This window comes from Spodoptera frugiperda, chromosome 2 (assembly GCF_023101765.2).
Source record: "Spodoptera frugiperda isolate SF20-4 chromosome 2, AGI-APGP_CSIRO_Sfru_2.0, whole genome shotgun sequence".
In the NCBI taxonomy this organism is placed as follows: Eukaryota; Metazoa; Arthropoda; class Insecta; order Lepidoptera; family Noctuidae; genus Spodoptera; species Spodoptera frugiperda.
In genome coordinates this window covers 7712813-7739284 of record NC_064213.1, presented here as the reverse complement: position 1 = coordinate 7739284, position 26472 = coordinate 7712813, and the positions used below count along the sequence as shown (strand labels likewise).

Genomic DNA, 26472 nt, shown 5'->3' with positions numbered 1-26472 from the left:
AAACCTTACTAGTTTGTCGTCGGTCAAAATGTTGTATCTTTAGAAACAGTAATAATATACAACAAACAGTAATAATAGTATTATTCTGGTCTTATTCCTTTATTAAACGTCACAAACATCATATCATACAAAATTAAAATCTTCATTACTGTTTTGTAATGTTCTTTACATTAATCACTTTCACCTTTTCGTATTACTATTGGAAATTAAATTTTAGGACCAAACTATTTTAACGTCTTTTCATTCATTGTATAGTTGTTTGCAAACGTCCCACTCACTCTTGGCCGTTGTTTTTTGAAACTACAATAGACTGCTCGTTGTGGGAATATAAGTTGTTGTCTGCGATTGCGCAGGAAATCGTTTTATGTTTCGCTTGATTGCACTGGATGGGTAACCAGGGTACCAGAGAATCCTTCGGGCTTAGAATCATAAAATGTCTATAACATGGCATAATAAAACCTGCTAGCGATAGCGTGCCTTTACGCAGAAATCGAATAGCAAACGGATACATAAAATGCGTTAAAATGTCATCTTCATAACTTCACGAAGGTTATTCTCTGAAGAGGTTTGCAGAGGTGTAGCAATAGAACTACTAACTCCTGTCAGTAATGCTAGTTAACTCATACTCTGTATATAAAAGTTCAAAGTTGTTTGACCTACACGTGGATAAGATACATTTCGTCGCCAACACCGCAATATAATTATAAACCTCATACAATTTCTTATTTGAGGTTCGCCCCTTGCGGTGTTGGCGACAATTTATTAAAGCCTCGAAGGACTGATACAATTTCAATACAACACACGACCACTACATAATAAAAGCAATCATATATCTCTATTAGTTTACGTCGAAGATAAATAATATATTTACTATCAAACCCAACATCGGTGACAATAAATGATTTCATAATACATTTTAATTACAGGTTAACCGACGGGCCCTGGTACAAATACGATCAGCAATTACAAAGGGGTAGGCAGTAGCCGTGCCACTTGTCAAATTAATACTACAGATGTAATCAGGAGCTATTGAAAAAGCGTTTAAAACTTGATGTGTTTATTAAATTGTCGTAAGTTATTTACGACTTTTACGAGCGTGCAAGTACTGGAGCGTCTTGTATAATTATTGAGAACATGGCCATTCTTATTTCGTTTTAATTTTATTCTCGTTCTGATTCAGAAGTGAGTGAAAATGTTCAGCTGAACAAATGTGCCTATCATTTTGTTTATTATTATGTTTACCAAGAAAACTAATGCAGTCTAATTATGTCCTATTGTCGGTGAGAAATTAACTTGGCGTCTTCAATAGTAAAATGGTATACGAGTGCGCTGCAGGTTTACGACTTCGTGAAAATAAAGATTATGCTTGTGCTGGATATAAATAGAATGTTATTGTAATATTTACACAAGCTCTGCACTCGTTGTAGGTGTCCATTTAAATTACTCTAAGGAATAAAGTTCAGTGAACTAAGTACGGCACACGTTGCGACATCCGCGTAAATTACAATCCCACGAACATATAAGTCAATCTATAATTGCAGCCTGCCTTGTATAATCGATCTAACGTAATTAAACAGATGGCTCGTGGAACGAGTCCTGCCCCTTAGGTTGCCATAAAATTTCTTGTTCCGCGTGAGATTGCCACAATCTTATCTTTTTATAGAAAAACTAGTCGTGTTTAGAAGTGCGTTCACGTCGCGTAGTCGCAAAAGAAAAATCGCAAGTACAAACTGGTATAGAAAACTAGATTTCCACGTCCAGGCGTTTAGAACGATTAGCCGCAAGGGACGCATTGTTGATACGCTATCAGCTGATTGCGCGCAGTCCGCCATGGTAGCGCGGCCAGAGCGCATGCGCGCGCGCCTCCGCGACCCAGCCAACAGCACGCGACGACGCACGCGCACCACGTGAAGCTTCCGACAGTCAATGAATGGGACTATTTTATCAATTATCGTAATGGCATAATTACTACGATGCCGGTGAACGGGCGGAAGTTCGTGCGCGTAGTGAAGTATTTGCTGGCGGGAGTGACGGTGTTCTGCGTCAGCTGGATAGCATGTGTGAACGAGTGGCACGCGGGGGTGCGCTGGACCAGCAGCCGGGCGCAGCTGGGCCGCGCCATGTCCACCATGAGGACCATCGTCGCGTACTCCGAAGGCAAGCAGGCAGAGATGGACCGCCCCACACCGCTCACCTGTGACAGTCTACCAGTCTTTCCCAAGATAACTCATATCGTTAGTTTTCTTTTACTTTTTATCACACCTATTCTAATAGATTTTTAACTTTAGGTTTAATGCTAATCGTAATGCCTGTTATTATTTTTCTTAATCCTCAAAACTATATTTAGAACATAAAAGCTACTTGAAATGCAAGAAATATAATCTTCACAAATAAATATAATACCGAAACCAACTAAGGTGAATGTAAAGATATTTTACGTTTTATGAGGCAAATCCGGAGATAAACCACATTTTAATGATAATTTTTATGATTTTATACTTCGTGAAATATGCGCAGCCGAGAACATTATAATTTTATTGTGTTTTTTTTCTTATCGTTTGATGAAAACATAAATATAGTATCCGGTTCCAGATCTTATGCAAATGAAGCAACACCCAGCAAAACGAGCAAAAAAGAGCATAAAATGGTAATAAAATTCACGAATAAAATGATAAATAAACATTTATTACCCGACTGATATAGGAACGGTAACTAAGCAGTGTCAATGTCACAAATAATTTCTCTCGAAAACTGTTCGATTACAATAAAAAGCAACAAACTATATAACATAAGATGAATACATTTAGTTAACAATTTAAAATATCCCGCTAGCATGCTCGACGAGGAACACGATTCAATTAACAAGAAGCTGTTAAAGCTTACATAAAATGAACATAATTATCGCGTATGCAAATATACAGACAATAATGGATGAGAAAACGCATCTCGAACAAAATACGATCTATTGTCGTGTCGCGTATACTTTGTATGCAACGCTTCCTCTTCCCGCCAGCACACTTCAGCAGCTATTTTTAGAATTAACCGTAAACTGTGCAGCACATTTAATGAACCATCTGATATCCTCAAAAAGGTATTTTAAATTTTTAATACAGAGAAACACTCGGTCCGCTTCAAAAGTAAACATTTTTCTTCGCTAATAATGTAAAAAGTTGACATAACCAGCAGAGATCGTTCGAACAATCAACTGGGACGTCAAGTTAATAAACGAAGTGCTCTTCCATCTCCTACGTTAAACGCGAACTTTTATAAATACGGTGGAACTAAAGTGAGAGGTACAAAAGAGCCCGCGTCCACGTACAGACAGATAGACATAAAAACATATCGTTTCTTATTTCTCACGTCATCTAAACAAAATGATTGCTATAAACAAATTGTCGACGATAAGAATCGAGTAGAGAGGTATTGCACAAACGGCGATAGCCTCCGCGCAGCGCGTCCACTCGATGCTTTTATTTCAACTCGTTTTGTGTAGCGATAATCTATTCCGATGTTGGTCACGAATGGAAAATAAATCGAAATCAATATCGTCTACAGGCATTTCTAATAGTATGCCGCCACTGGCACGCTGCCTGCTGCTCCACATACTACAGCGGCTATAATATCAGATAGCTGGGCAGATAGGCTCATAGCTGCATAGTTCCGATACGGTAACCAGGCATATTTGCATACATAAATAGAAATACATAGATGCCCATTTCCGGTAAATTGCCCGAGGTCGGTGGCTCCTCAGTTGCTTTATGGGCAGGATCCCGTGCTCGTGCATGCATCATTTCATACTGCGATGGGAATATTTACAATGTATAAATATGCGTGACTAGAAAGGCATGGCGGCAAAAATAATGGATGGCGTAGAAAACTGACTAGTAAGTAAATACGTAAACAATGTGTACGGTAGTCAATAACTTATTATACGTATATCTGGTATTTGAATCACCATATAACTTACGCAGCTAAGACTAATAATGTATTTCGAAATAAAAAATACGTGAGTCTTCGTAGTTAGTGGATTAATGCTCAAATATTTCACTTGGCGCTTTACTTAGCGGGTATTAACATCTACCATTAATAAATACGAGTACCCCCGCCTCCAGAACCGAACGATCAGATTAATCTAATCTAATGATAAGTAAAATTATTGCAATTAAAACGTTGTTTCATTATTAACCGGGCTAGTGTCATTTACAAGCTGCTATGTGGTTGCTGGAATTTTGTTATAGGTTGGAAACAACTTCTTTCTGCGGTATTTTTTTTAAATCGTTAATCGGTATTATTATATATTAGATATGCCCTGATGGCAATCGGCTCACCCACTATTACATGGGACTTATAACAGAAATTACTTATAGTACATTGTACAGTTGTATTACGTGCCATAATGTGCACCTCTGCCTACCACTTCGGGGATAAAAGGCGTGACGATACATAATAATAAGATATGTCTAGACCATTGACGATATTTTCGATTATCTATAGTAGAAATTATATATTTGAGCAGACATAAGTCCTCCAACACTTGATACAAAATATTAACAATTCTGGTACTCTTATTTGAACACAAGCTGTTCACTAGAAACGTCACATTCTTCCGATCCTTGTGAATAGGATGAACAAACAAAATACGTTTGCTTTAAAAGTAGTTTTCGAATTTGGAACCGAAGTTCGATTTTTAAATACCTGTCAAAAGAAACATGACCGATTTTGTAGTTACGTCATAATAGAGTATGTTATGAGCATAACTTTAAAAAAAAACGGTGCAGTCTTTAAACTTAGGACCAAAACATCATCACGTCGCATCTCCTAGGAATTAGACCATAAAGTACCGTGTACAATATAACTTAGTGCCGCCTCAAACGATCACAAATAAAGATTACCATTGTCATTCTAAGTATAAAAATGTCTGTACAAAATAAAATTGATATTTAATACCACAAAAAAATTAATGGCCCTCACGACTTTTGTCTCGTTTTAAGAAAGATGTGATTTACTTTTTTACAAATGGCACCTTAAAACCTTTTTGCTTGGTAATAGTGAGGTGTGAGTGAAGATGTATATTGATTACATATTATTATAGTTAGTTACAATAAAATTGTACACTTGTACAGATGCGACCGATATTTGGACCTTACAATAAGGCCACGTAGTTCGCGTCGGTGTATTATTACATTTTATTGCTGTCATTAACTTTTTACAAGCTCGCTTTGTTTCATTTATTGTTGTAACACCAGCTATAGTTAATGTTCACACTACGTACGTGAGAAATGCTGTATCGAAAGTATGGATTAGTAACAACGAATTCCTTGGAAAAATTGATAAGTATCTCAAATACTACATCAGTACTTCATATACAACTTTTGGAGTTCTTAACCCTAATTCTCAGTACAATGAATTACACTGCTCTTGCACTTAAACAAATAAAAAAAATATTTAGTAAAAATAAATACAACACCCACGTAGCTTACAAATACAAGTAACCTATTTTCGTACGTACGTGACCGAAAACTGTGTTATCAAAATACGGAAAGCCGTTAGTTACAATAAAAGGAACTTTTTATTGACACTTTCTCCTTCGTTCGAGATCGTATTGAAAAAGCTGAGAATTTGACCTATATGTCTGTCTGTGTGAATACAACTTTATTTGTTCAATAATCGGATTACTCATTTGAACTGAGTCCCTGCGTAATTATTCAAAAAACCCAAATGTTCAAAGATCCATTTTCAATTTAGAAGTATGATTCTCAGTGTCATTAATTTTTTTGCCATCCTATTGAACAGAAACAATCAAACCACAATTTTCTAAATAGTAATTCTTGTATCTCATAAATGTACGCAATAATTGAAAACCGCATTTTTATTTAGGTAACTCGGTCGTTATTGTGATTCCTACATTTCAAAGCTATAATTTTGTTGAGCATTTTTTGTGCGAAGCATTAAATCTTTTTATAGTACTACGAACTTAAAAGGAGATTTAAAATTGCCATAAAAAATGTTTTTGTACTTTTGTTACGTGGACTGAACTAGGCGTCTAAAGTGGGGTCCATAGTTCTACACCTCACATCGTTAGCGGGAATATCTGCTGATATTTCTCTTTTTTGAGCGTCGAAAGCACGAGAGAGTTCGAACCTGGCCAGTGTTGCATTCTACTTATAAATCAGTTGGGAGTTGTAAACCCGCGTCGGTCGTGGGCTGAAGCCAGCTTAGACTTATGCAAATTATACCGACTGATACCTAGAGAACTTAAATCAGTTTTATGGCTTAAGCTGACTGTCCACGATGCGTTATTTGACGAAAGCATGCAACCTACAAATGGCGCTAGGCGGCCCACAATTGCCGCTTCGAAAACTGTGTAAGTTTTCATTGTTGCTAAGCAAGTTGTGAGCATTCGTCATTTGTAGGTTACATGTATTCGTCAAATGACGCGCCGTGAACAGTAGGCCTTAGTATTATTCAGCTGACTTCTTAACAGTGGTTTGTTCGCTTGGGAACCAAGAGTGGTATTCATACACCATTGTGGCTGCACGTGTGCATGAATAGTTTGGTCGCGTTTAGTGTCGGCTGCACTTTGCTTAGCGAACTAAACCTGATGTGCTGTGTGGTGGTAGACATTTGTTTAGGTACAGTTATTTGCATCGTAAATTATAATGACTTTACCGTATTTCCAGGTTTCTGTATGAATTTGAAGTCGTTGCTGTTCGATGTATTTTCTTGGTTCATATTGTTATGATCGGCTAGGCTATTCTGTAACTAGTGGGCTTACCGGGGATCTGGCAGAATTAGGAACGGGGTGGGTTTTAGTCGGTAAGAGTCTGACACTTCTTCTCGCCTTGCCCAAGACGGGAGAATTCATTGGATAATTTTCAACCCTTAAAAAAGGCTATTCTGTCATTGCCAATTCAAATTGATTGATTCGAAGTGAGCTTCACCGCATTCCCTCTCCTCATTGGTCGAGATTATTCTCACATCCAATGACACGTGTGTAGTATTGGCATTCTGTGGTATTGGTACCTAAGTATTCACTATACAGACATCTGCTTGCTTCAAGCTAACGAACCGCGAAGTGTGTAGTAATGAGCGTGTAATTGCCAATAATCGTGTCCGTCAGTTTTCGACAAACATATCAACGATGAAATGCGATGGTGGGAAACAGATTAAAAATACAATAAATAAAGTAACAGTCGTATTCATTTTATTTATGTTTGTAAATCAATTATCGTGCATATCTCTGTACGGTAAGTTGATTCGATGCGTTTTTAAAAGTAACAGCAGTTAACTTTATGATCACAAATCAACATAAAATCATTTTATTACGTCATAACATTAATTTATTTAAATTAACAGGATATTGAAAAGGATTATAAATATTTTAATTTATAACATTTTTATTAAATATAAATTAATTTATTGCTATAAGTTTTCCATTCGTTGCCATTCCTGCTCCTGCGTTTCTATTGATTTTAATCATTATTTTTATTTAGAATCAATTTCAATTTTATTTATAATCCAACAAAGTTTACTTTGGCATTTATCATAGCATTTTATACGTATAAAAACTAAATATTTTTACAACAAATTAATTAAGTATTCTAAGAACTAGAACTATAAAGTTTAATGTGTTTCAAATGCTTTTATATAAAGTCAACGAGCCAGTGCAAGCGCATTGGTTCCGATTTTATAGCCTTGTTCACGCCAATATCGTTATTATTGTAAAATAATTGTTAGTGCTCTGGGAATAGAATTCAAAATATGTTTGTTTATACGTTTTCCTTTTTCTTCTAGCAATAATGATGCACAATGTTTGTTATTACAGTTGCAAAAACATTTAGAAGTTATATAACTATTTATACATATATTGTATCATAATAATATTTTTTTTATATTTCCTTTCTATGGATGTTTTTTTCGTAATCTGGTTGCTTGCTTGCTTCTGCGTTTATTATCCAAAGAAGTAGGCAGTAAAGTCACATCTACTTTTGGTTATACACATATGAGTAATGAGTCACCTATAACTTCGATAAAGGCAAAGAACTTAATGATACTTTCTTAAGCAATGTGAGTGGGTACTAAGCAAGAAAAGTATCAACTCTGATACCAAGAAAAATCTAGTTACAGCCATGACCTGTAAAACCAGCAGTAAATTTAAAAAAATATTGAATTAAATTCTTAATTAAATTGAAATTGCCATTCTAATTTGTCTAGATCGAAATTGTACAGCTAATCTGAAATATTAATACATGATTATTACTTAAAATTACCAGTAATTACTGAAATATATTTTATAGTCAGTAAAGTTAGACACGGTAATTATCCTTAAGTCGTAAGTAAGCATTGAACTCGCTACGATCTGCACCTCGTAGCCACCTGCATTAGACATCAACGCACTCTAAAGTGACCAATTATTTTTTTGCAAAAATAAAATAGTCCAATCAGAGCCCAGCTGTAAAATAAGACAGCCAATGAAACGCGAATAACTAATTATGATTAGTAACGCTGCCTCGACGAGCACCGTGAAGAATCCTTAATATCCGGTCACCTACCTTACTAATGAGACACTTGATCGACAGTAACGAACTTAACTAATTACCTAATTTATGCATCATCCATCATAGCTACGTAATCATTAAAAAAAAAACTGACGTTCCAATTTGAATCTTATTATTTTCAAATATCGAACTACGTACGTACGTCAGGATCATAAAGGCCAATGTTGCCGTTATGAAAAATGATTCGAAAATTAATTTAAAATGAGGACGATCTGCGATGATAACATAAATATCCTGTGCTTACAATAATTATAATACTAGTAACACTGCATGTTCATACGTCATTACAATTTTATGGGGCTGCCATTATTTATATTAGATTCATTAATGCAAACTAGGTTATAAGGAATTCATGAAGATAACACTGGCATCTTACACATTACCGTACAACGACCTGTATGTAGAACATACACATAATACATATACATAGTACCTACATTATATGTACTCACATCATTACCATTTTAAGCAGACTCCTCAATGCACCATAACATAGTACAAGACCAGCTCAAATTATGTTGGACCGTCCTAATATGCTGCCTTTTGTACGAATGTCATACATATTAACAATATGCACATTAGTCGTGACTAGGTCACAATGCCATGTTTCTGTTGCTTTAGAATACTAATGTACATGTAATTGAATAATTGTAAAGGAGATTGAATTACGATTTATTCATTCTTGTGGGTATGAACTTGATTATTACATTAGTATGTCGTTATTGGATCATAATATATTACTCATAATATATCAATCATCATAACATACTATTATAAAATAATCGTGCAAATGAGTATTTATGAACCGATTTAAAAAAATCTTTTTTTGTTTGTCACGTTTTTGTAGGCCGTGGGCAATTCATCTCCTTTCTATAGTTAGTATTTGGATTTAAACTTAGTGTTAGGACATTAGATTTCATTGTAATAACTGGTGAACTTACACTAAGCTATATCACAGGGAATGATGTACGTACTTTCATATTCTTTTCCTACGTGGCGTAATACAACTACAACTACACAGAAACTATGTTACCAATCACAACAACAATAAATGTAGTATCCATGTCAAACATTATAAAATTCATAAAACAATTTCGTATTTCAATCATCATCTTAATTTGTTCCAGAACCGCAGTTGGCCTGGTGAAGGGCGGAATGCGCAGGAGTGGCAGCACGTTGCCGGTACGCGCGTATCGTTGTACGCCGCGTACTACGACGAGCGTACTACGCAGCGCTACGTTAGAATTCTCGCTACTTTCCATGGTAATTATACAATAACATTTACCAAGTTTCAACATGTCCTACAAAAAAAAAATAGTCATTATTTCGACAAAATGTTTTACGAAATCTCATACATATAAATACCTATAGGTATAAATACATTATGTATAAAATAAACACTCAGACTTGTTAAGCTTAATACGAGTGCTGCCATCTCAAATATGCTTAACAAACTTAAATACTAACTTACCAAGTTAAACACAGCTGCATACCACTTATGCAATATGCAGTAAATGTAAAACTATCACTTATCCTCCCTCTTTCTAGTGGCCATCTTCTTGCAACAAAGTATCTAATGTGCTTAGCTAATGCATAATTGACAAGACATCATCACATGCATAGGGTTAATGACACTTAATTAAGAGTCACGTAGGTACGCTATATATGAATTATTCAAGTTCCACGCGACGCCATTTTTTCGCAATTAGGCTCTATAATCGTAGAAAATAAACTGGTTTAGCACAACTTGTAATCAAGCTGGCTATGCTTAGCTGTTTATGATATTAGATACGTAAATGCATATGCAAATTAACTCGAACTAAATCTAAAAGCACGCACTAAAGCGCCGCTTAAGATATCAAATTCTAAGTAAAATTTTGTTGAGTTTACTCTTTCATCAGATTTCGCATTCCTTCTCGTATACAAGATGCAATCTTGTTGCTCCCCATACAGCCGCAAATATGGACTTCGTCCGTTTTAAAGTTTTAATTTTATACATAAACTTAATCAGCAATTAAGTTATATTTGTTTGTAGTGGATCGCACGCGCGTCGCCGCGAGCGCTCCTGTCCTCCCGCCCTCCTTCCTCTCGTCCTACCAATCTGCCAGTGCGCATACACGTGTAATTATTATATTCTTCCTACTGATACATACCTACCCTAACGATGCACAATGATTATATTAATTTACTCTAAACCCATATTGAGGTATGCAAACAACTCTAGATTCTGGCGAATCAATTTAAAAATATGATTATCTACATAAAATTTTATGACATAAACACACATTGGCGAACGTATCGGACAATACAAAATTTAAGACACGCCCCATAATTTCACACCCTGGGGGATTTTATTTGTTACATTCTTCTACAAATAGCATTTTACAAGTTTACAACTGTCCTCGTAATCCACATTTATGTGCATACCAACAAAATGCATCCCTTAAGGTCATTTCCAACTGACGACTCAATAAGGACTTTACTGCAGCACCAGCTCATTTATAAAAAGTAAACAAAAGCCAGGTAAACAAAATAATCTCGGTCAATAAAGACATCAGGGAAATCTCAAGTACTGATAAACCAACGCCATAATTACTGGAGCCTGTGATAGCCGATCGCCAGTCCTTATTTTCTCTGCGTAAAAAACAAGAAGCGGCAACGTTCGCAACTTAATCAAGGAGATTTTTTGTTTTAATATGTGTGCTACCAATAAGTCACGTAGGATGTCTCATTAAAATGGTGCTAGGATTAAGTATAGTTAGTAGAAGTATTTTTATAACACATTAAAGGATTTAAAGTAACAAAAGCTGGGATGGAAAGTGCGCGGCCGGCGACAGTGCGCGAAGCCCGATAAGCTCACACTCATTTGTCACAGGAGGCGAGCGTACGCGTCGTGTAAATTCCTTCCCGGCCGAGATAAACCCACCCAACTCCTATGTTGTGGTGAGGAATGAGAGACGGATTAAATACTCGCCCTTCCCGCTGCCTTTCGCTTTTACATTTTCTGTTTGGTTTGGAAAGATTGTTTACCAATTTTATTGCTCTTTTTACGATTAAATAAAAGCTCCTATTCAATTCAGTTGAAGTTTAACTTGCTTATTTGTTATTATTGTTGATAAAGTTAACATTAAAGCTCTAGATAGTTATTATTGTTTATTTCTTTTTTATTGGTATCTTATATTTCAAGACATAGCTACTGAAATTAGCCATAAATAAAGACATTACTTACAAATCCCATCGTTACTATAATGCTATATTAGAACTACGAATACCACAGAGAACAGTAAAACTCATCCAACCATAAAAACGTTAGTACAAAAAGGGAATTGCACTCCTCGCGGCATGTACTAGGAAGGCGTACCATCCTGATCAGGCAAGCCTGTAATTGAAGCACCGTTTTAATGACAGTTCCTCGCAAAGCACCGCAAGTGTACCCGAGGAAATCATTTCAACAAATTACTATTATATAAGTCCAAGTAATGGAGTTTCTCTATATAAATTATGAGTCGGGAAGATCGTTGGAACGGTGCCGGCGAGTTCTTTACGTTCGCTCACATCTCACTTAACTGTAGAAACCATTTTATTTTCTCGTAATAATAATCTTTGAGTTTATACGTCCATCTATGTTCTATTTCCTGTAAACAAATTTTCATTTCTTCGGCAGGACGTAATTATTCGACGGAAGATGCGCTGTTCTGTCAAACGCGTTCGAGAAACGGGAATTTGCTTGAAGATACGGTTGAAGTTGTTGCAGCGAAGCCACTGGAAATTTGGTGGCACAAGTGGGACGTTACACCTTCGGAAGTGGATACACCGCTACTACTGTCCTGCCCTCTCACTGAACCTCTGTCAGGACCATCAGTCGTGTCAGTAGTGACAGAACCCTGCGACAATCCTACAAATGCTTTTGAATTAACACCCATCAAAGAAACAGATAAAAAGACACGAATGTTCACAATTTGTGTCAAAGACATGAACTTCGATAAAGATATATCACAAAGCTTAGTTGAATGGATCGAAACAAATAAAATACTCGGTGTGGATTTGATAGATATGTATGTAGATGAAGTCACAGAGAAGACAAAGAGGGTTCTACTGCACTATCAAGATAAGGGTCTAGTTAGACTGTTCCATGTTCCTATTAAACATAAGTCAGGACGATCTCTCTGGCAGCGAAGGAGAGACCATATTTTAACTTATAATGATTGTTTATATAGAAATATAAAAGAATCTGAGTATATAGTTCCACTAGATATTGATGAAGTAGTTCTGCCAAAAATTGCTACTACTTGGCCAGAGTTACTCAACCGTTTTAATAGCCAAGGATGGAATTCGTCAGAGCGTTCCTCCATAATGATACAGAATGTATTTTTCTTCGATTTTATGCAAGATATTGATAAGTATACCTCAAACGGGAGAGGCGTGAAGAGCAAAATTTATATCAAAAGAGATGATGTGCGGATTAAAAACAATGATACTTTAGAAGTAGATGAAATAGAATTAATTGTAGATTCAAATAATTTAAGCAATGAAGTCATAGATGATAGTGAGGAAGACGAAGTGCTATATGATAAGTACAAAACTAGGTGCGGTACTGAACTACCGACACCTAAATTAGTAAAACACATAGTGAGCTCCGCAGTGATAAGTCCGATAGGATTCTATAGCAAAAGCTGGATGTTAACTAAGAAGGTTTTAACAGCATTCAACCATTACCCTTTGCAAAGCCTCGGGGCGTCAGGGTCCGTTGGCTGGTCAGCGCCCTTTAAAGAAGTGCAGCTCAATCATTATAAGGTGAGAAATATAATTACTCTTTTATTACTTCATGATAATGTCGTGGGCTGAAACAAATACTAATAAATCCTACGAACCGTGACTTCTTTTTTCTAGTCAAATATCCCCTTGGTAACCAAAAGTAAATTCTTACTCGTTTCAAATATTTAACTGCAGTCCTATAACTTCTGGTCCGTGTTCACAGATAACTGTAAAAGTAATAACAAGGGATATTTAGCTCACGTTTTCAAATATTTCTCTAATAAATAAGGGCATGGTTGTGAGCTTATAATCACGTTTGCAGGAGTCGTGCAACACGACGGTGGTGGGCGAGTGTGCTCGGTACGGGAGGCGCGCGCGCATCGACCGCGCTGCGCTGCGCCTGCGACGCCGACTCACGCGCGCCCTCGCTGACGCCATCTGCACCGGAATAAATGTTATCTGAGAATTGTTGTTTCATTTTTGTCATATTTCCTCTGTGATGTGATATGTTGAAGGTTTAGGTATGCTTCTTTTTTCAAATTCTTGACAAATCCATATTTAACAGTGATATAGCGTTATATGTATTATGTCTCAGTAACTATAATAGTCTATATGATAGATTCTAAACAAATAACAATCTTCTTAAAATTAAAATCTATTAAAACCTACTCGCAACAACGATCCTAACTTCTACCTACCTGATTATCCTCATATATGTAAATAAAATCCTATAATTTCAACTTTGCGATGGATGACACATGGAATCAGAGTACACTACGAGTATAACATATTTATTAAAGTTCATAAATAAAAAGCGCCACTAAACTGCACTCGAACATATGCATGTATTATGCAAAACATTGAGCCTTCCAATATGGGAGTCGAGATGAAAGATGTTTTGAATAAGTCGTATCGTGGCCACCGACCACGTGGTCGAACACACGTAGGGTACCTACTCCTACATAATGGTCGTTCAAAAAGGACAATAATAAATTCACTCAAATATTTATAAAAGAGACCACGTATGTTGTCCGTCATGGATTGTTGACAACTTTAGCGTATGAATAGAAGTAAACTTTTAGGCTGCTTTTCCTCCAGAGATGTGCTATGCTACGTTGCTGTGGATGCATTTGGCTTCCACCAATCTGGAACTGGTGGAAACGGACTCAGCTAAGTGTTTTTTATATGGAAATGCGTACTATGGATGTGTGCTATGGATGGTTTCCTACCATGGATACATCGCACACTCGACCTGTGTATCTTCCAACTGTGGGTACAGTACTGACATACGGGACGCATTTGCAAAAAATAGAAAATATCTTCTTTAACAAATCCTGCAACAATGTTAAATCTTGTGTAAGCGTTCCTAACTCTGTAACGCAGTAAAATCACAATAATTTTGCGTAAATGTTTATAATCGACCATATTGCGTAGCGTGTTCAGTGAAGCAAAAAAATAATGTCCATGAGTAGTCGTGTGTGACGAAATAAATCGGTAATGTGGTTATAATGATTCATCTCCCTCACACTACCGCATTGTCTACATGTACATACATGGATGTACGTACGTAGGTGGTAGGTAAGTAGGTGCCTATATAACTCCTTGGTCTTCACACTTGTCTAGAACCAAACGATGATTGCTATTGTTATTGCACTATACAACCTCTGACTACCGAGACAACTGGCGAAAAATGTGAAGAAGAAGTACCTAGTACATAAATAATATTATACGTTTCATGTTAAACGGTTTCAAAGGTAATATTATAATGGTCCTCAAGATGCATGACTACCTAGTGGGTTTACCGAGGCTCCGGCTCTAAAAGCTGGAATTGGAATAGGTGTGATTATTTAGTTAGTAAGAGTCAGACACTCTCTCTCACCTGGTTCAAGGCGGGAAAACTAATTGCATGATTTTCCCCTCTCAAAAAAAATGGTCTTAAAGATTAGTGTGTGTGCCAAATATCAAATAGATATTTTATCAAGAAGGGGATAAAATAAAACCGTTTAAAAATGAATTTGCTTTGTCAATGTTAAGAAGAAACTGGACCTGATGCTTCGCAATAAACTTGTCGTCTATCAGATGTGTCTGAGTAGAAAACTAACTAATGACACATAGACATTACATAGTACATCGCTACCTATCCCTTTAGGCAATAATTGCCATATTTACATATTATATTCTACACTTTTTATTCTGAAACTCCCTGTAGCTACACAGGTACCTTTGTAGCTTTCACATCTCAATCAAAGTCGGCTTTAGGCTACAAGTTATTAACGAATGTAAATCTTCTATGAACGTTTCATTGCAGACTTTATAAAAAAATGCATCACAACATTTTCTAGTTATATTTTTAACGAATTAATTTTTGTACTGACGGCTTTACATTCCACATTAATACTCCAGGGTAAATGCAAGAGAGATTTCATTTTTAAATCTTTTCATTACTTTATTCAGGTTTTGAGTATCTAAATGAGTTGGTTAAGTTGTTTACTAACTCTAGATTCAAATTAATGTCAGTAGCTCAATAATGACTTTTACTGCCTTCTAAAAGTTATATAATATCCTTGGCTAAAATTATTATCTATTTAAAATACATTAAATAATGTAGTAGGTAAATAAGCATACTTCCTAAGACGCAAACATTGATATAACAAGAAAAACCTATAGATCGACCTCAACAAACCTCTTAACATTTATGTTGTTAGTAATTTGCAAATATCCATAATCTCCAGATTTAAAAAGCAAACTAAAGTTGAATAAACGTATATTATTTAACAATTTTACATCTATTTCCATATCCAATCGTAGATAGCACATGTTTCTACTGAGTATAGCACTTTGACATTACCGGCACGCATAATACTCCTATATCTGTCCCTAGAATTACTCTTTACGCACCTCAGGATCATAAGATGAGCACAGTCAAACAAATATCCTACACAAGATACATATTATTACCATTGTAAGACCGAGTCTAGTGCGACTTCGTTTTACGTTACCACGAAAGACAATTTCAATTAACCAACCAATCAGAAGGCTAAACATGGAAACACTCCCGTACGTACGTTGCGTTCTGCGCGTCTCATAGAACCATCAGACCACCACAGATGGAGCCCTGATGCCTGATCCAGAGCTGCGGACTACCTAGCGGGTATAACAGGGCTCCGGCTCGAAAAGCAAGAGGTTTTTAGTCAGTAAGAATCTGACACTCCTTCTCGCCTCGCCTAAGACGGAAGAAGTAATTAGATGATTTTTCCCCTCAAAAAAAAACGTGGAAACACTTCAATCGCGTTGTCGTAAAAAATAAGTTACACTAGTCCCCCTGTAACGTAAATGATGTTAATATCTATAGCAATGAGCATAAAAGTCGTTTCAATTCAAGCGCGACTTAAATGTCGCTTAAGCTCCGGGAATTTATATCTGTTCACGTGCTCAACGATTTCTTTATCTTTATGTTCGATGGAGAGAAAAATGTAGTTCGGTAATTTGTTTTATTGAATCATGGCGTCAGAAGTATTTAGCGAATCGTGTTTAATGTCTCAGTGAGGCTTTATATGATACTGGCAGCGATCTTTATTGTTGGTTTATGTTTTACACGTAAGCTGAGCAAATTGATGGGTGTCAAATTTTCCATAGCCAAAAACCGAATGTCATCTACTGATGATATTGTACCTTTACCTCTGTCTAACCCTTCGAGCAAATACCACCATGTAAACATCTTGTTTAACATACTTTCTTTTCTTTTTTAAATGCCTAGTAACAATACATTATACAACAATAAACGAATTCATTACATTACATTACTTATAGGGAGGTGAATTAATCCCGGTCCCTTCATGCCAGACCAAAAAAAAGTAGAATTACTAAGTACACATTATTCAACTGGCCAGTGATTCGTAACGAGCGTTCATGCAATTGGATACGAAATACATTCAGGCAAAGGTCAGGAATAAACCCGTACAGAACAATGAGATTAACTGGCCATCCGTAGTATTTGCGCGAGGTACCCGTCACCCCGGCCCTCGTCTACAGTTTCGAGGTGAAGCCGAACTGATTCATTTACAACGACAGATAACATCACCTGGTTTATTGGACATTGTGCGTACGTTCCGATGCACCGATAAGCTGATACCGTGTTCGCCACAGTAATCAATTACTACCGCCTACCTACGCGCTCCCATTCAATAGCGAAACGTTTTTATTGCAGCTCCCGACGCCGCGAAAATTAAACACTCGTTACTTTTGCAGATGCACGATAAAAGTACTATTGAATTTAAAATATTATATTCAATTTACTTTGTTTATTTAGGACCGAAGTCCCGAGTTAATTTATACGCTTTTGTATTACTCTGACTTTAATGTGCTTTAAGTCTTGACGCCCTCGCCGCGCCGCCGTTTACTTGCGGATCGCACAAATAAGAGTACAAAACTACTTAAATAACAGTCGAAGGGCTAGCTTAGGTGTCGTGCGCTTGGAAGTCATCAATCATTGAGGTACAACAAGTGTAATCAGCATCACTGCCATCATCAAACTAAACCCGAACCTTATTTATGGAATTGAAACGTGTTTTGTTCGACACCCGTCAATCATGCGACTCAAATGGTTGGTTAGACTCCGAAGCATTACATAAATTAGATGTCAGAGACGAACGAAGTCGACAGACTATCATTTTGAAATACGTAAACAGCGCTCGAGTCCTTTAAATGAGGTAATCATTGAGGGACTATTAATTTTCTTTATACCTATTGAGTAAGTTAATGGTGAACAAGAATGAGAATAAGCCATGTAGAGAAACACACATAAATAAATGATACAATCGATATGTGAAACAATACTAGCAATATATCGAGAATGAAAGAGGCGGTAGTGATGTGCTTCATTGTCCAGTAGTCGATAGCATCAGTCCACTTACTGGGCGCGATGGCAGATAGCGCGGTGTCAGTGGAAGCCATTACAATTACGATGCTTTGCATTTTAGTGATGTCATTTCAGTGCATTAGCATGAATACGGGCTCTTGTGAGCCGACGTATGCGCTCAAAGGGTCAGAACGTAGCAGTGATTCACAATCAACCTGCAGATACAATCACCTCACTCACGTAATGGCAATAAAACTCTGATTCACAGTGCACGCACTTGTTTACTCGGATCTTTGGGATCGAAAAACAGGACAAACAACAAAATAAATATTAGAACGTAACTAGCTTTCAATATAACATTGAACAAGGATTAATGTTGACTACCAAGATGTATGGACCTCTTTCTGCCTTATTTGATGAAAATGGGCTATAAAGAGGCATCTCGGGGCTATTACAACTAAAATGGTATTAGACGATTGATAGTCCTACGTTCCTAGATTATTGACAAGCTAATCATTTGTGAAGTTTCATCGAGGTATCATTAAAACGGTTGTATCTGGCCTATGTACGTACATTAATGGTGTGTCAGTCACGTTTGATGAATGCCTGGCAGACTATGTATTAAGCTGCGAGATAGGTGGCCTTATCTATTGCCACGAGCTATTATTATTTATTTTCCTATTTATAGTATGTACCTAACTTGTTAAAGTAATGCAGGAAAATAAGGAGGAAAGTTCAGTAATGATGATTAATTACACGCTTTGTTCTGATAAATTAATTAATCCTAGCATCAACGTAATATAGATACTCATTAAGTAAGTGTTTCAAATGTTATTGCACTGCATATTAGATGAGGATAACTTAGTAAATATCTATCTGATAACACTGACCTATTTTATGACCGACACAATGACACTCCTACTGTAAATGCACATGAAACCCGTTAAAGACCTCATTACGTATTAATTACGAATTCAAAATTATAAACACGCTTTGTCTATTGGTCCTACATTAAAAACGCATCCTGTATTACAAGTACACAAGTAACAGTACAAAAGTGGGACTGATGCTATCGTTCATAACCAATCAATGATTGATGTACGACGTCCGCGTGACTCATAATTTCGCGCTGAATACCAAAACCTACCCAACGCAAATACTAAATTAACCAGCTTACTTACATTGACAGACACCTATTTATATTTTCTTTGAAAACCAGCTTACAGAGCAATTTGAAATCTTTTTAAATTAAATTAAGGTTGATTCTCGTCTGGTGTATTTAGCCTGACGAAGTTCGCTTTACATCTTTCAAGTAGCTGTGTAGTAAATTATATATAAATGACGTATGAGACAAGTTCTGGCTGCTTGGATGCAATCTCAGCCCCTATGGAGATTAAATCCATGATAAAAGGAATACTCTATACTGGACGATGCTGAAACCGGAGCCACTATAAGTCATATAATTCATGAGAAGAACGAATGGATTTGTAACTATAAAACGACTATAGAATAGGTAATGTAACAGCCTGAATATTTTTGAGTTTTGACTATCTATGCTCTGATAAATATGTGACCATTATTTTCAGAAAATACTGCCAATAAAATGTTTTGCCTGATATTGAAGATAATTTCAAAATAGCTTTGTTTCAAGCTTTAATAAGACGAGGCACATTTATTTGCATAATTCATATTTAATTTTGCTCTGAAGTAGCAGTGGTAGCAGCTACTGAACACGTCATGCAGTTAATTAAGGCAAAAACGCTAATGAGCGAAGTGGCACGTCCCGGCCGCTGCGCAGGCGACGATGAGACGTGCGCCCGCGCCGCGCCGCACGCCGGCCACCGCCAATTGTCTCCTCCAGAATATTACTCAGAAGTTCACCCTCACAACACAGTAATTTCACATAATAACATAATTACATTGTCGTAGCCAGTTCCTTGAACATTTAACAAGTTTTGTGTAAAATGCAAATTAAATTCGTCATAATTACTAAGGGCACTTCGAAAACATGGTAAATGTGTGTAGTTTTTGCAGCTTCATAAAAATATAAGTATACAGTAAAATCATAACAATAATATATTAAAATGCAATTTAAATGTTCTGTTTATTCATTCATGTCGTGTGTCATTTCAATTAATAAAAAGAATCTGACGCTTCTAATTAAAGTCAACTAAAATCAAAAACTGCAACACCAACATCCTTCAACGATGTGTGAGTAGATTTAATTTGGCCCTCCACAAGAGACTGTAAATCTTACAAGGAGAAAATGAAATAAATGACTATCTCCGTTATTAATAACAGGGAATTGTTGTCGAGTTATATTAGCCTTCGCATTTAGAGTCGTCATTAAACTTAATTTTATTATAGTAGACAAGGGCCGTAAATGTCGTTGTTAGACAACGCATTTAACTGCGCGCCACAAAAACCCAGCCCAGTTCACAATACTGCACTAGCAATCACTGTAATGATGCAGAAGGAATGTGAGCACATATGTGCCCGACACCCGGCAGAGCCCAGCCTCCTTGGCCATTAATATGACGAGAGCACCTTTACAACATCACACAAGAATATTGCTACTCATAAACCCTAGAAAGTTCATTTCAACTCGCACGTAAAACTATAATTCAACCCACACCTCTTAAACTAAACTAAAAGCTAATTAAACAGTTGCGTTAAACGTTTCCATTGTGAGTGCCTGTAGTTTATCTTTGCTCAGTATTATTTTGTAAGTCTGCGCAAACATTTGCCAGTCTATTTGTAGTACATTGGTAAGCCTTAGCAGTCATTTACAGCGACTGAATAAACACATCAAAGTTCCAATGACACGGCGCTAATGGTCAAGTCATGGTTGATTGCGTCCCACCGACTGCGAACTGCGATCTTACCTCGCACTGCGACAATTTACAACGTCATCTTCAGACCTCCCAGTAAAAGTAAAAGTTTATACCTATAGCAAATTGTTTCGTTCCCGAGAAAGTCTGCAATAAAATGTTTCTTAAGTGCCTCTGTATTTTACATGAACGCGAGGAGCGTTTCTTTGTTTGCTGCATTAATTCTAACCAATGTCAGCATAAACCGACACGTTTACAAGCGAGTTCTTCCAGTAAATATTCAGATTAGACGTTAATGAATATGATTTTACATTGCAGTTGCTGTCTATCCTGACTGGACCGGGTACATGCAGTCAATGCACTATTGAAATTTATCGTATCCTGCGAATCTACCGCCTCCGAGGCTGGGAAGGGTCGTCGACCTAGGAACGGCGTTAGGATACCTAGGTCGGTAGGTACAGTTTAGGTGCGCGGGCTGGATAGCACGACGAACCCGGATGCCTTGCATTTATTACACTACAACATTTACTATTGAATAGAGCGAGCCACATTAGCGCGCTGTTCGTAAACAAAGCAACTCGTCCGATAATATAGGTCGCTTGGACAACTCGGAGATAATAATTATATTATACTTATCGTATTTAGCTAAGATAAGACATTGTCATTAAAGTATGCCAATATTATATGTAGGTTAACATACTTCTCTGCTTCAAGAGTACTTCTAGCTTCTACACATTGTACAAAAGGTAAATTAATGTCTTTAAAACAAGTAAACAAACACACGGGTGACTCAGTCCAGTGTCAGTGAAACTGATTTCCCCTGAACCGATGAAAGGACAGTAAACGTGTATTCGCGAAATATACGGCACACGTACAAACCAGCTCATTTGCAAGCTCACGGCAGTAGTCTTTGAAACCACTTCCTTCCTTGGATGTGCCTGATTGAACACCTATCGATAACCTTTCTATGCTTGGAGCATCTTGGATTACGTGTAATGTTAGAAATACTAAGTAAGGTAGGAAACAACATGTACAGAAATACGCTCGACAATCTAAACCAAATGTTAACTACATTTCGCACTTTGACTAATATACAAGGAGAGATGTTTGTCGTAATTTATGTCATACATAACTAAGGCTTACGAATTTTATCTGATCTATACCTGAACCTACCTTTCTACGGAAAACAAACAAGCTATCTTGCTTTACTCTTGACCAGCTAAGCATACCTACTTATACCGCAAATTAAAAATCTCATAATAAATTACAATAATTTAAAACCACCATAAAACACAGCTTGATTTATTTCAGCTCAAAATATCCTAATTATTCTGCCATTGTCTTCCCACATAGGGCATTGACCTATCAATAGGAAGTAAATTAAGCTCTTAAAAGTCAATATGCCATAACAATATATCACGAAGCATGGGGCATTAATGTAATGATGGCAATTCCGCGTTAGACCATAAAATAGCCAGCTAACTTCAAAGAAATTCAATGTAACGATTTTTACATGTAAACCCGTGGGCACATGAAGCGGAGTTTATGAAACATTTTGACTTGTTAAGATTTTAATGTTGATTTTTAATAGGTACTTACAAGATAATTTACTGTATTTTTATTAGATATAAACTAACTTAAATACTAACATAATAATTCACAACGATGGTAAAACTTTACAAGAAAGTCCTGTTCTAAGAAACAGTATCTACAAATAAAACAATTCTGTCTATGAAACTAATTGAACAAATGTTTTAATATTGACAAAAGTTTATCTAATGGTTTGTATTAGAAACTTAACTACCCATCATTTACTAAGCACTATGTACATTATACTTTCCTAATCTACTAGACATTAAGATAATTTTTACAAAAGACAATTAACTACATCAAGTACTTGCCTACAAAAAGAAAAACAGAACCATTCATGAATCTTAACGAACTATTAATATAAAATCAAAACACGGTAAAGATTCTTCTAAATATAAGTACCTATCTACCTCTCTATCTACATACATACATGCCAGTATAATGGACAGAATCCAGCATGCATCAATGGCTAATGTTTCCCCAGACCATTTCCATAAACGGCACATTTAGGAACAAGCTCTCGTTCCATATAATAATGGTATCCATTTGGCTCTGTCTTGATAATAACTGAAAATTGTTTTATTATAGCACTCCGTGAACGAATATTTCATAGCAGACATTATAACACTTGCAAAAGTACATGAAAATGTAATGCTCGTGTTTAACATAATATTATGAAGTCTTAGTCAAAATAAATCAAGACTTGGACTTAACATAGTCATCGTAATGGACGATTCTAAAGTGTTTAAAAGTAAAAATTGACGTTGCAAGAAGGTGCATTTTATGAAATGTATCACTCATGTAAACATCAAGCACAATGCAAAGAATAGTATTTACTAAACACCAAGATTCTTCAGGGCATGAAATAATTGTCTAAAGAACCTTCCTACATAATAATGATTAAAGCAAAAATAAACTAACTGCTTGATATATCATCGCTTTCTGAGATCTAAAGGAGTGATGAATAGTACTACCTATTCTCTATGGGTACGCATTTAAATACTAAGGACAGGCTTACAATCAATTCAGCAGACAGACGCACAAAGCGTAAAAGCGTATGTTCAACGTCTTTTCTTTACCCTTGAGAAAAGTAATAAAATTACACATTAAAACTTCATCAGCATTGTATACGATTCATTGGTGAGCTCCAAGACTCCATCCCACCATTTTAGGGCAGTTCTTGTTCGCGCTAACTACTGCGTCTTTCTTACACCTTGATTGATGACTTGATCTGGGAATGGCATCGATTTGCCTTAAAACAAAGAGTGATCGAACTGCTTCTCATCAAAACTGGGTTTCCCAGTATTATCTCAGATCAACTTATACTTACATAAGTACGTATCATGGACGATTTATGTCATTTTTTCATTGGAAAATGAAGCAATGTGTGACTGCAATCATCCGTAGATTCCTATATTGTTACATAGAATAGAAACAGTCAGTACAGCATGGTATTAATAAATCCATCCTTTAAAACCTTTTATCCTTCGCTCACGCATCAACACAGAACATGGAAGTACTATATCAAGGTACATTTCGAGGCACACTGCATTGTATCTCCCAGGCGAGTGGGCGGACGTGGCTAAGTGAAATACTAGTTGACGCCTTCGTTCGTTCGCTGTTACTATTTTATTTCATTAGCCTCCAAGTTTATGCTCAGCCTTCCTACACATTCTTAGACTACAGCAGATAGACAGCCGGATAGCAACTGCATTATTTAGGAATGTTTAGGCTACTAAGCTATTTTTAAACGTATGTGAAGTATGCTCATATTTTTTGCACACTGCCTACGTTCAATGCTGGTATGGCTACAAACATTCTGGTATTTCCTATCTTGTCTAGTTTACATTATCGTTATCGTATTTTTGTAGGGCTTAAAATAATACTAGAGTAAGTATATTAAGTAAGTAGGTAATCGTAAATACTTTTATGTAACTAAGATAATTCCTTACGAAGTTATGACACACTCCGTATTAAAATAGAACTAACAACATAACTGTCTAAATGTAGAAGATGTACCGTAAGGACATTTCTTTACTCTTACAATTATGTTATATTAGAAAGGGCATCTACCTAACTACTTAACTCCTAAGCTCTAAGATGAACGCGTCAAGAATGCATCCAGTGGCTGCGAAGGATACAGTTACAATGAGTGTTTATGTTCCCGCCATGTGTGATGTGGCCGGAAACATTTAGCTGTCTACTGTCTATGGTAAATGTCTACTGTCAATGAGACGTGTTTATGGTACCTCGATAATGTCGCGTCTACTGCAAGCTGTAGTTGCTATTTACAGTGTTAGTTTAGAACAGTTTGCTCATTTATCTTAGGTAGATTAGGTTACAAGATTAAATTGCTAGATATCCATTCAATATAATAACACTAGCAAACCCGGCGAACTCCGTTTCGCCACCAATGATTTTCCCTGATGCCCAGCTATTCTTTTGATTTTTTTTCCTGATTTTTCTTTGCTATAAACCTTACGGAGGCCGAGACCTATCCAACGAATGCAAAACCGTTAAAATCGGTTTATGCGTTCTGGAGTTATAGCGTCAGGAAGGAAAACCCGACTTATTTTTATATAATAGATTGATTAGAGTACCTACTTAAATTCTCATACTAAACAGCAAAACCCCGATGTACCTACACAAATTACGGATTCAGGTCACCTTTTTTGCGAAAAGGAGGATTCTTACTGACTAAAAATCACCCCGTTCCTACTCCTGCATTTCGAGCCGGAGCCTCCATGGCCCACTACCTTGCACATCATAATTTATTTTATTAATCGAGTGATCACAGGGGCCACTGCAGGGCGTGGATTCAATTTCAAAGTCAAAATTGAATATTTCTCCAAAAAATTCTCAGTAATTATCAGCACAGAATCAGGATACATACATACTTTTAACATAACTGGTGAAATTAGCTAAATTAGTCTTCCATTAATATAATATAACCTCCTCCACTCCATCTCACACTTTGTGCAATATATTATGTAAAGTGAAAACAAAAATAGCATCTCTACAGATTAACACATCACAACGAAGGCATACACGTAATGACACAACATCAGCAACACACCACATCTCATGAATTCCGTTACTAAATATGAAAGCAAGAAGTTTACACATTATAACGGGCTGATAATGATGGCCATTCATGGACCAGGATTATGCAAAGCGCTGTACATTTGGCGGCCATGACAGTGATAGTAACCGCAAGGACGGAGACCAACCCGTTATGTTATGCAATTTAATAAATGACTAAATGGGTGAACGTTTGAATTTTGATATTATGTAGGACATGTCTTGTTAATCGAAAATTCGTATAGATAGAAGCCTAGCTTGCTGGTTTGTCCCCAAAAAAATTTAGGTAAATTGGAAGACCTACCCATTTTTTAAAATAGTACCTATAGATATTGCTGCACTGCAGAATCTTCTTGAGGAACGGTCGTATTTTTTACGTGAAGTGCATTTAATTAATATTTACTTCATAACTTTAATACTTTATAAACAACTAACTTCTGCCAGCGGCTTCACCCGCGTTCCCGAGGGATAAAAAGCAGCCTATGTGTTATTCTAGACCATTTTCTACCCCTGTTCCAAATTTGATCCCGATCCTTTCAGCCGTTTTGACGTGATTGAGTTACAAACATACACATAAACAAACAAACTTTCGAAATTATAATATTAATAGGATAAGCAGGAAATATCTACTAAATACGAGGCTCCTAGAAGCTTATTCATAGCAACAACTAGGTACGTCTTAACATATACTCAGGTACCTATTCGTTATTTACTAACGCTATTTGCAAATTGCCATATATGTACATACTTCCATAGATATCATAGATAGGTACATTATTATAATGTATGCGAATACCTA

The 26472-nt window shown here is 36.4% G+C and overlaps 1 protein-coding gene across 1 annotated transcript; it reads left to right on the top strand.

Moving 5' to 3' along the window:
- Nucleotides 1-1780: 1780 nt before the first annotated feature.
- LOC118268726 (uncharacterized) lies at nucleotides 1781-13779 on the top strand. The gene is made up of 4 exons (XM_035583333.2): nucleotides 1781-2234; nucleotides 9686-9821; nucleotides 12223-13352; nucleotides 13636-13779. The coding sequence occupies exons 1-4, from the start codon at nucleotides 1974-1976 to the stop codon at nucleotides 13774-13776; spliced, it is 1668 nt and encodes a 555-aa protein (XP_035439226.2). The 5' UTR covers nucleotides 1781-1973; the 3' UTR covers nucleotides 13777-13779.
- Nucleotides 13780-26472: the final 12693 nt, after the last annotated feature.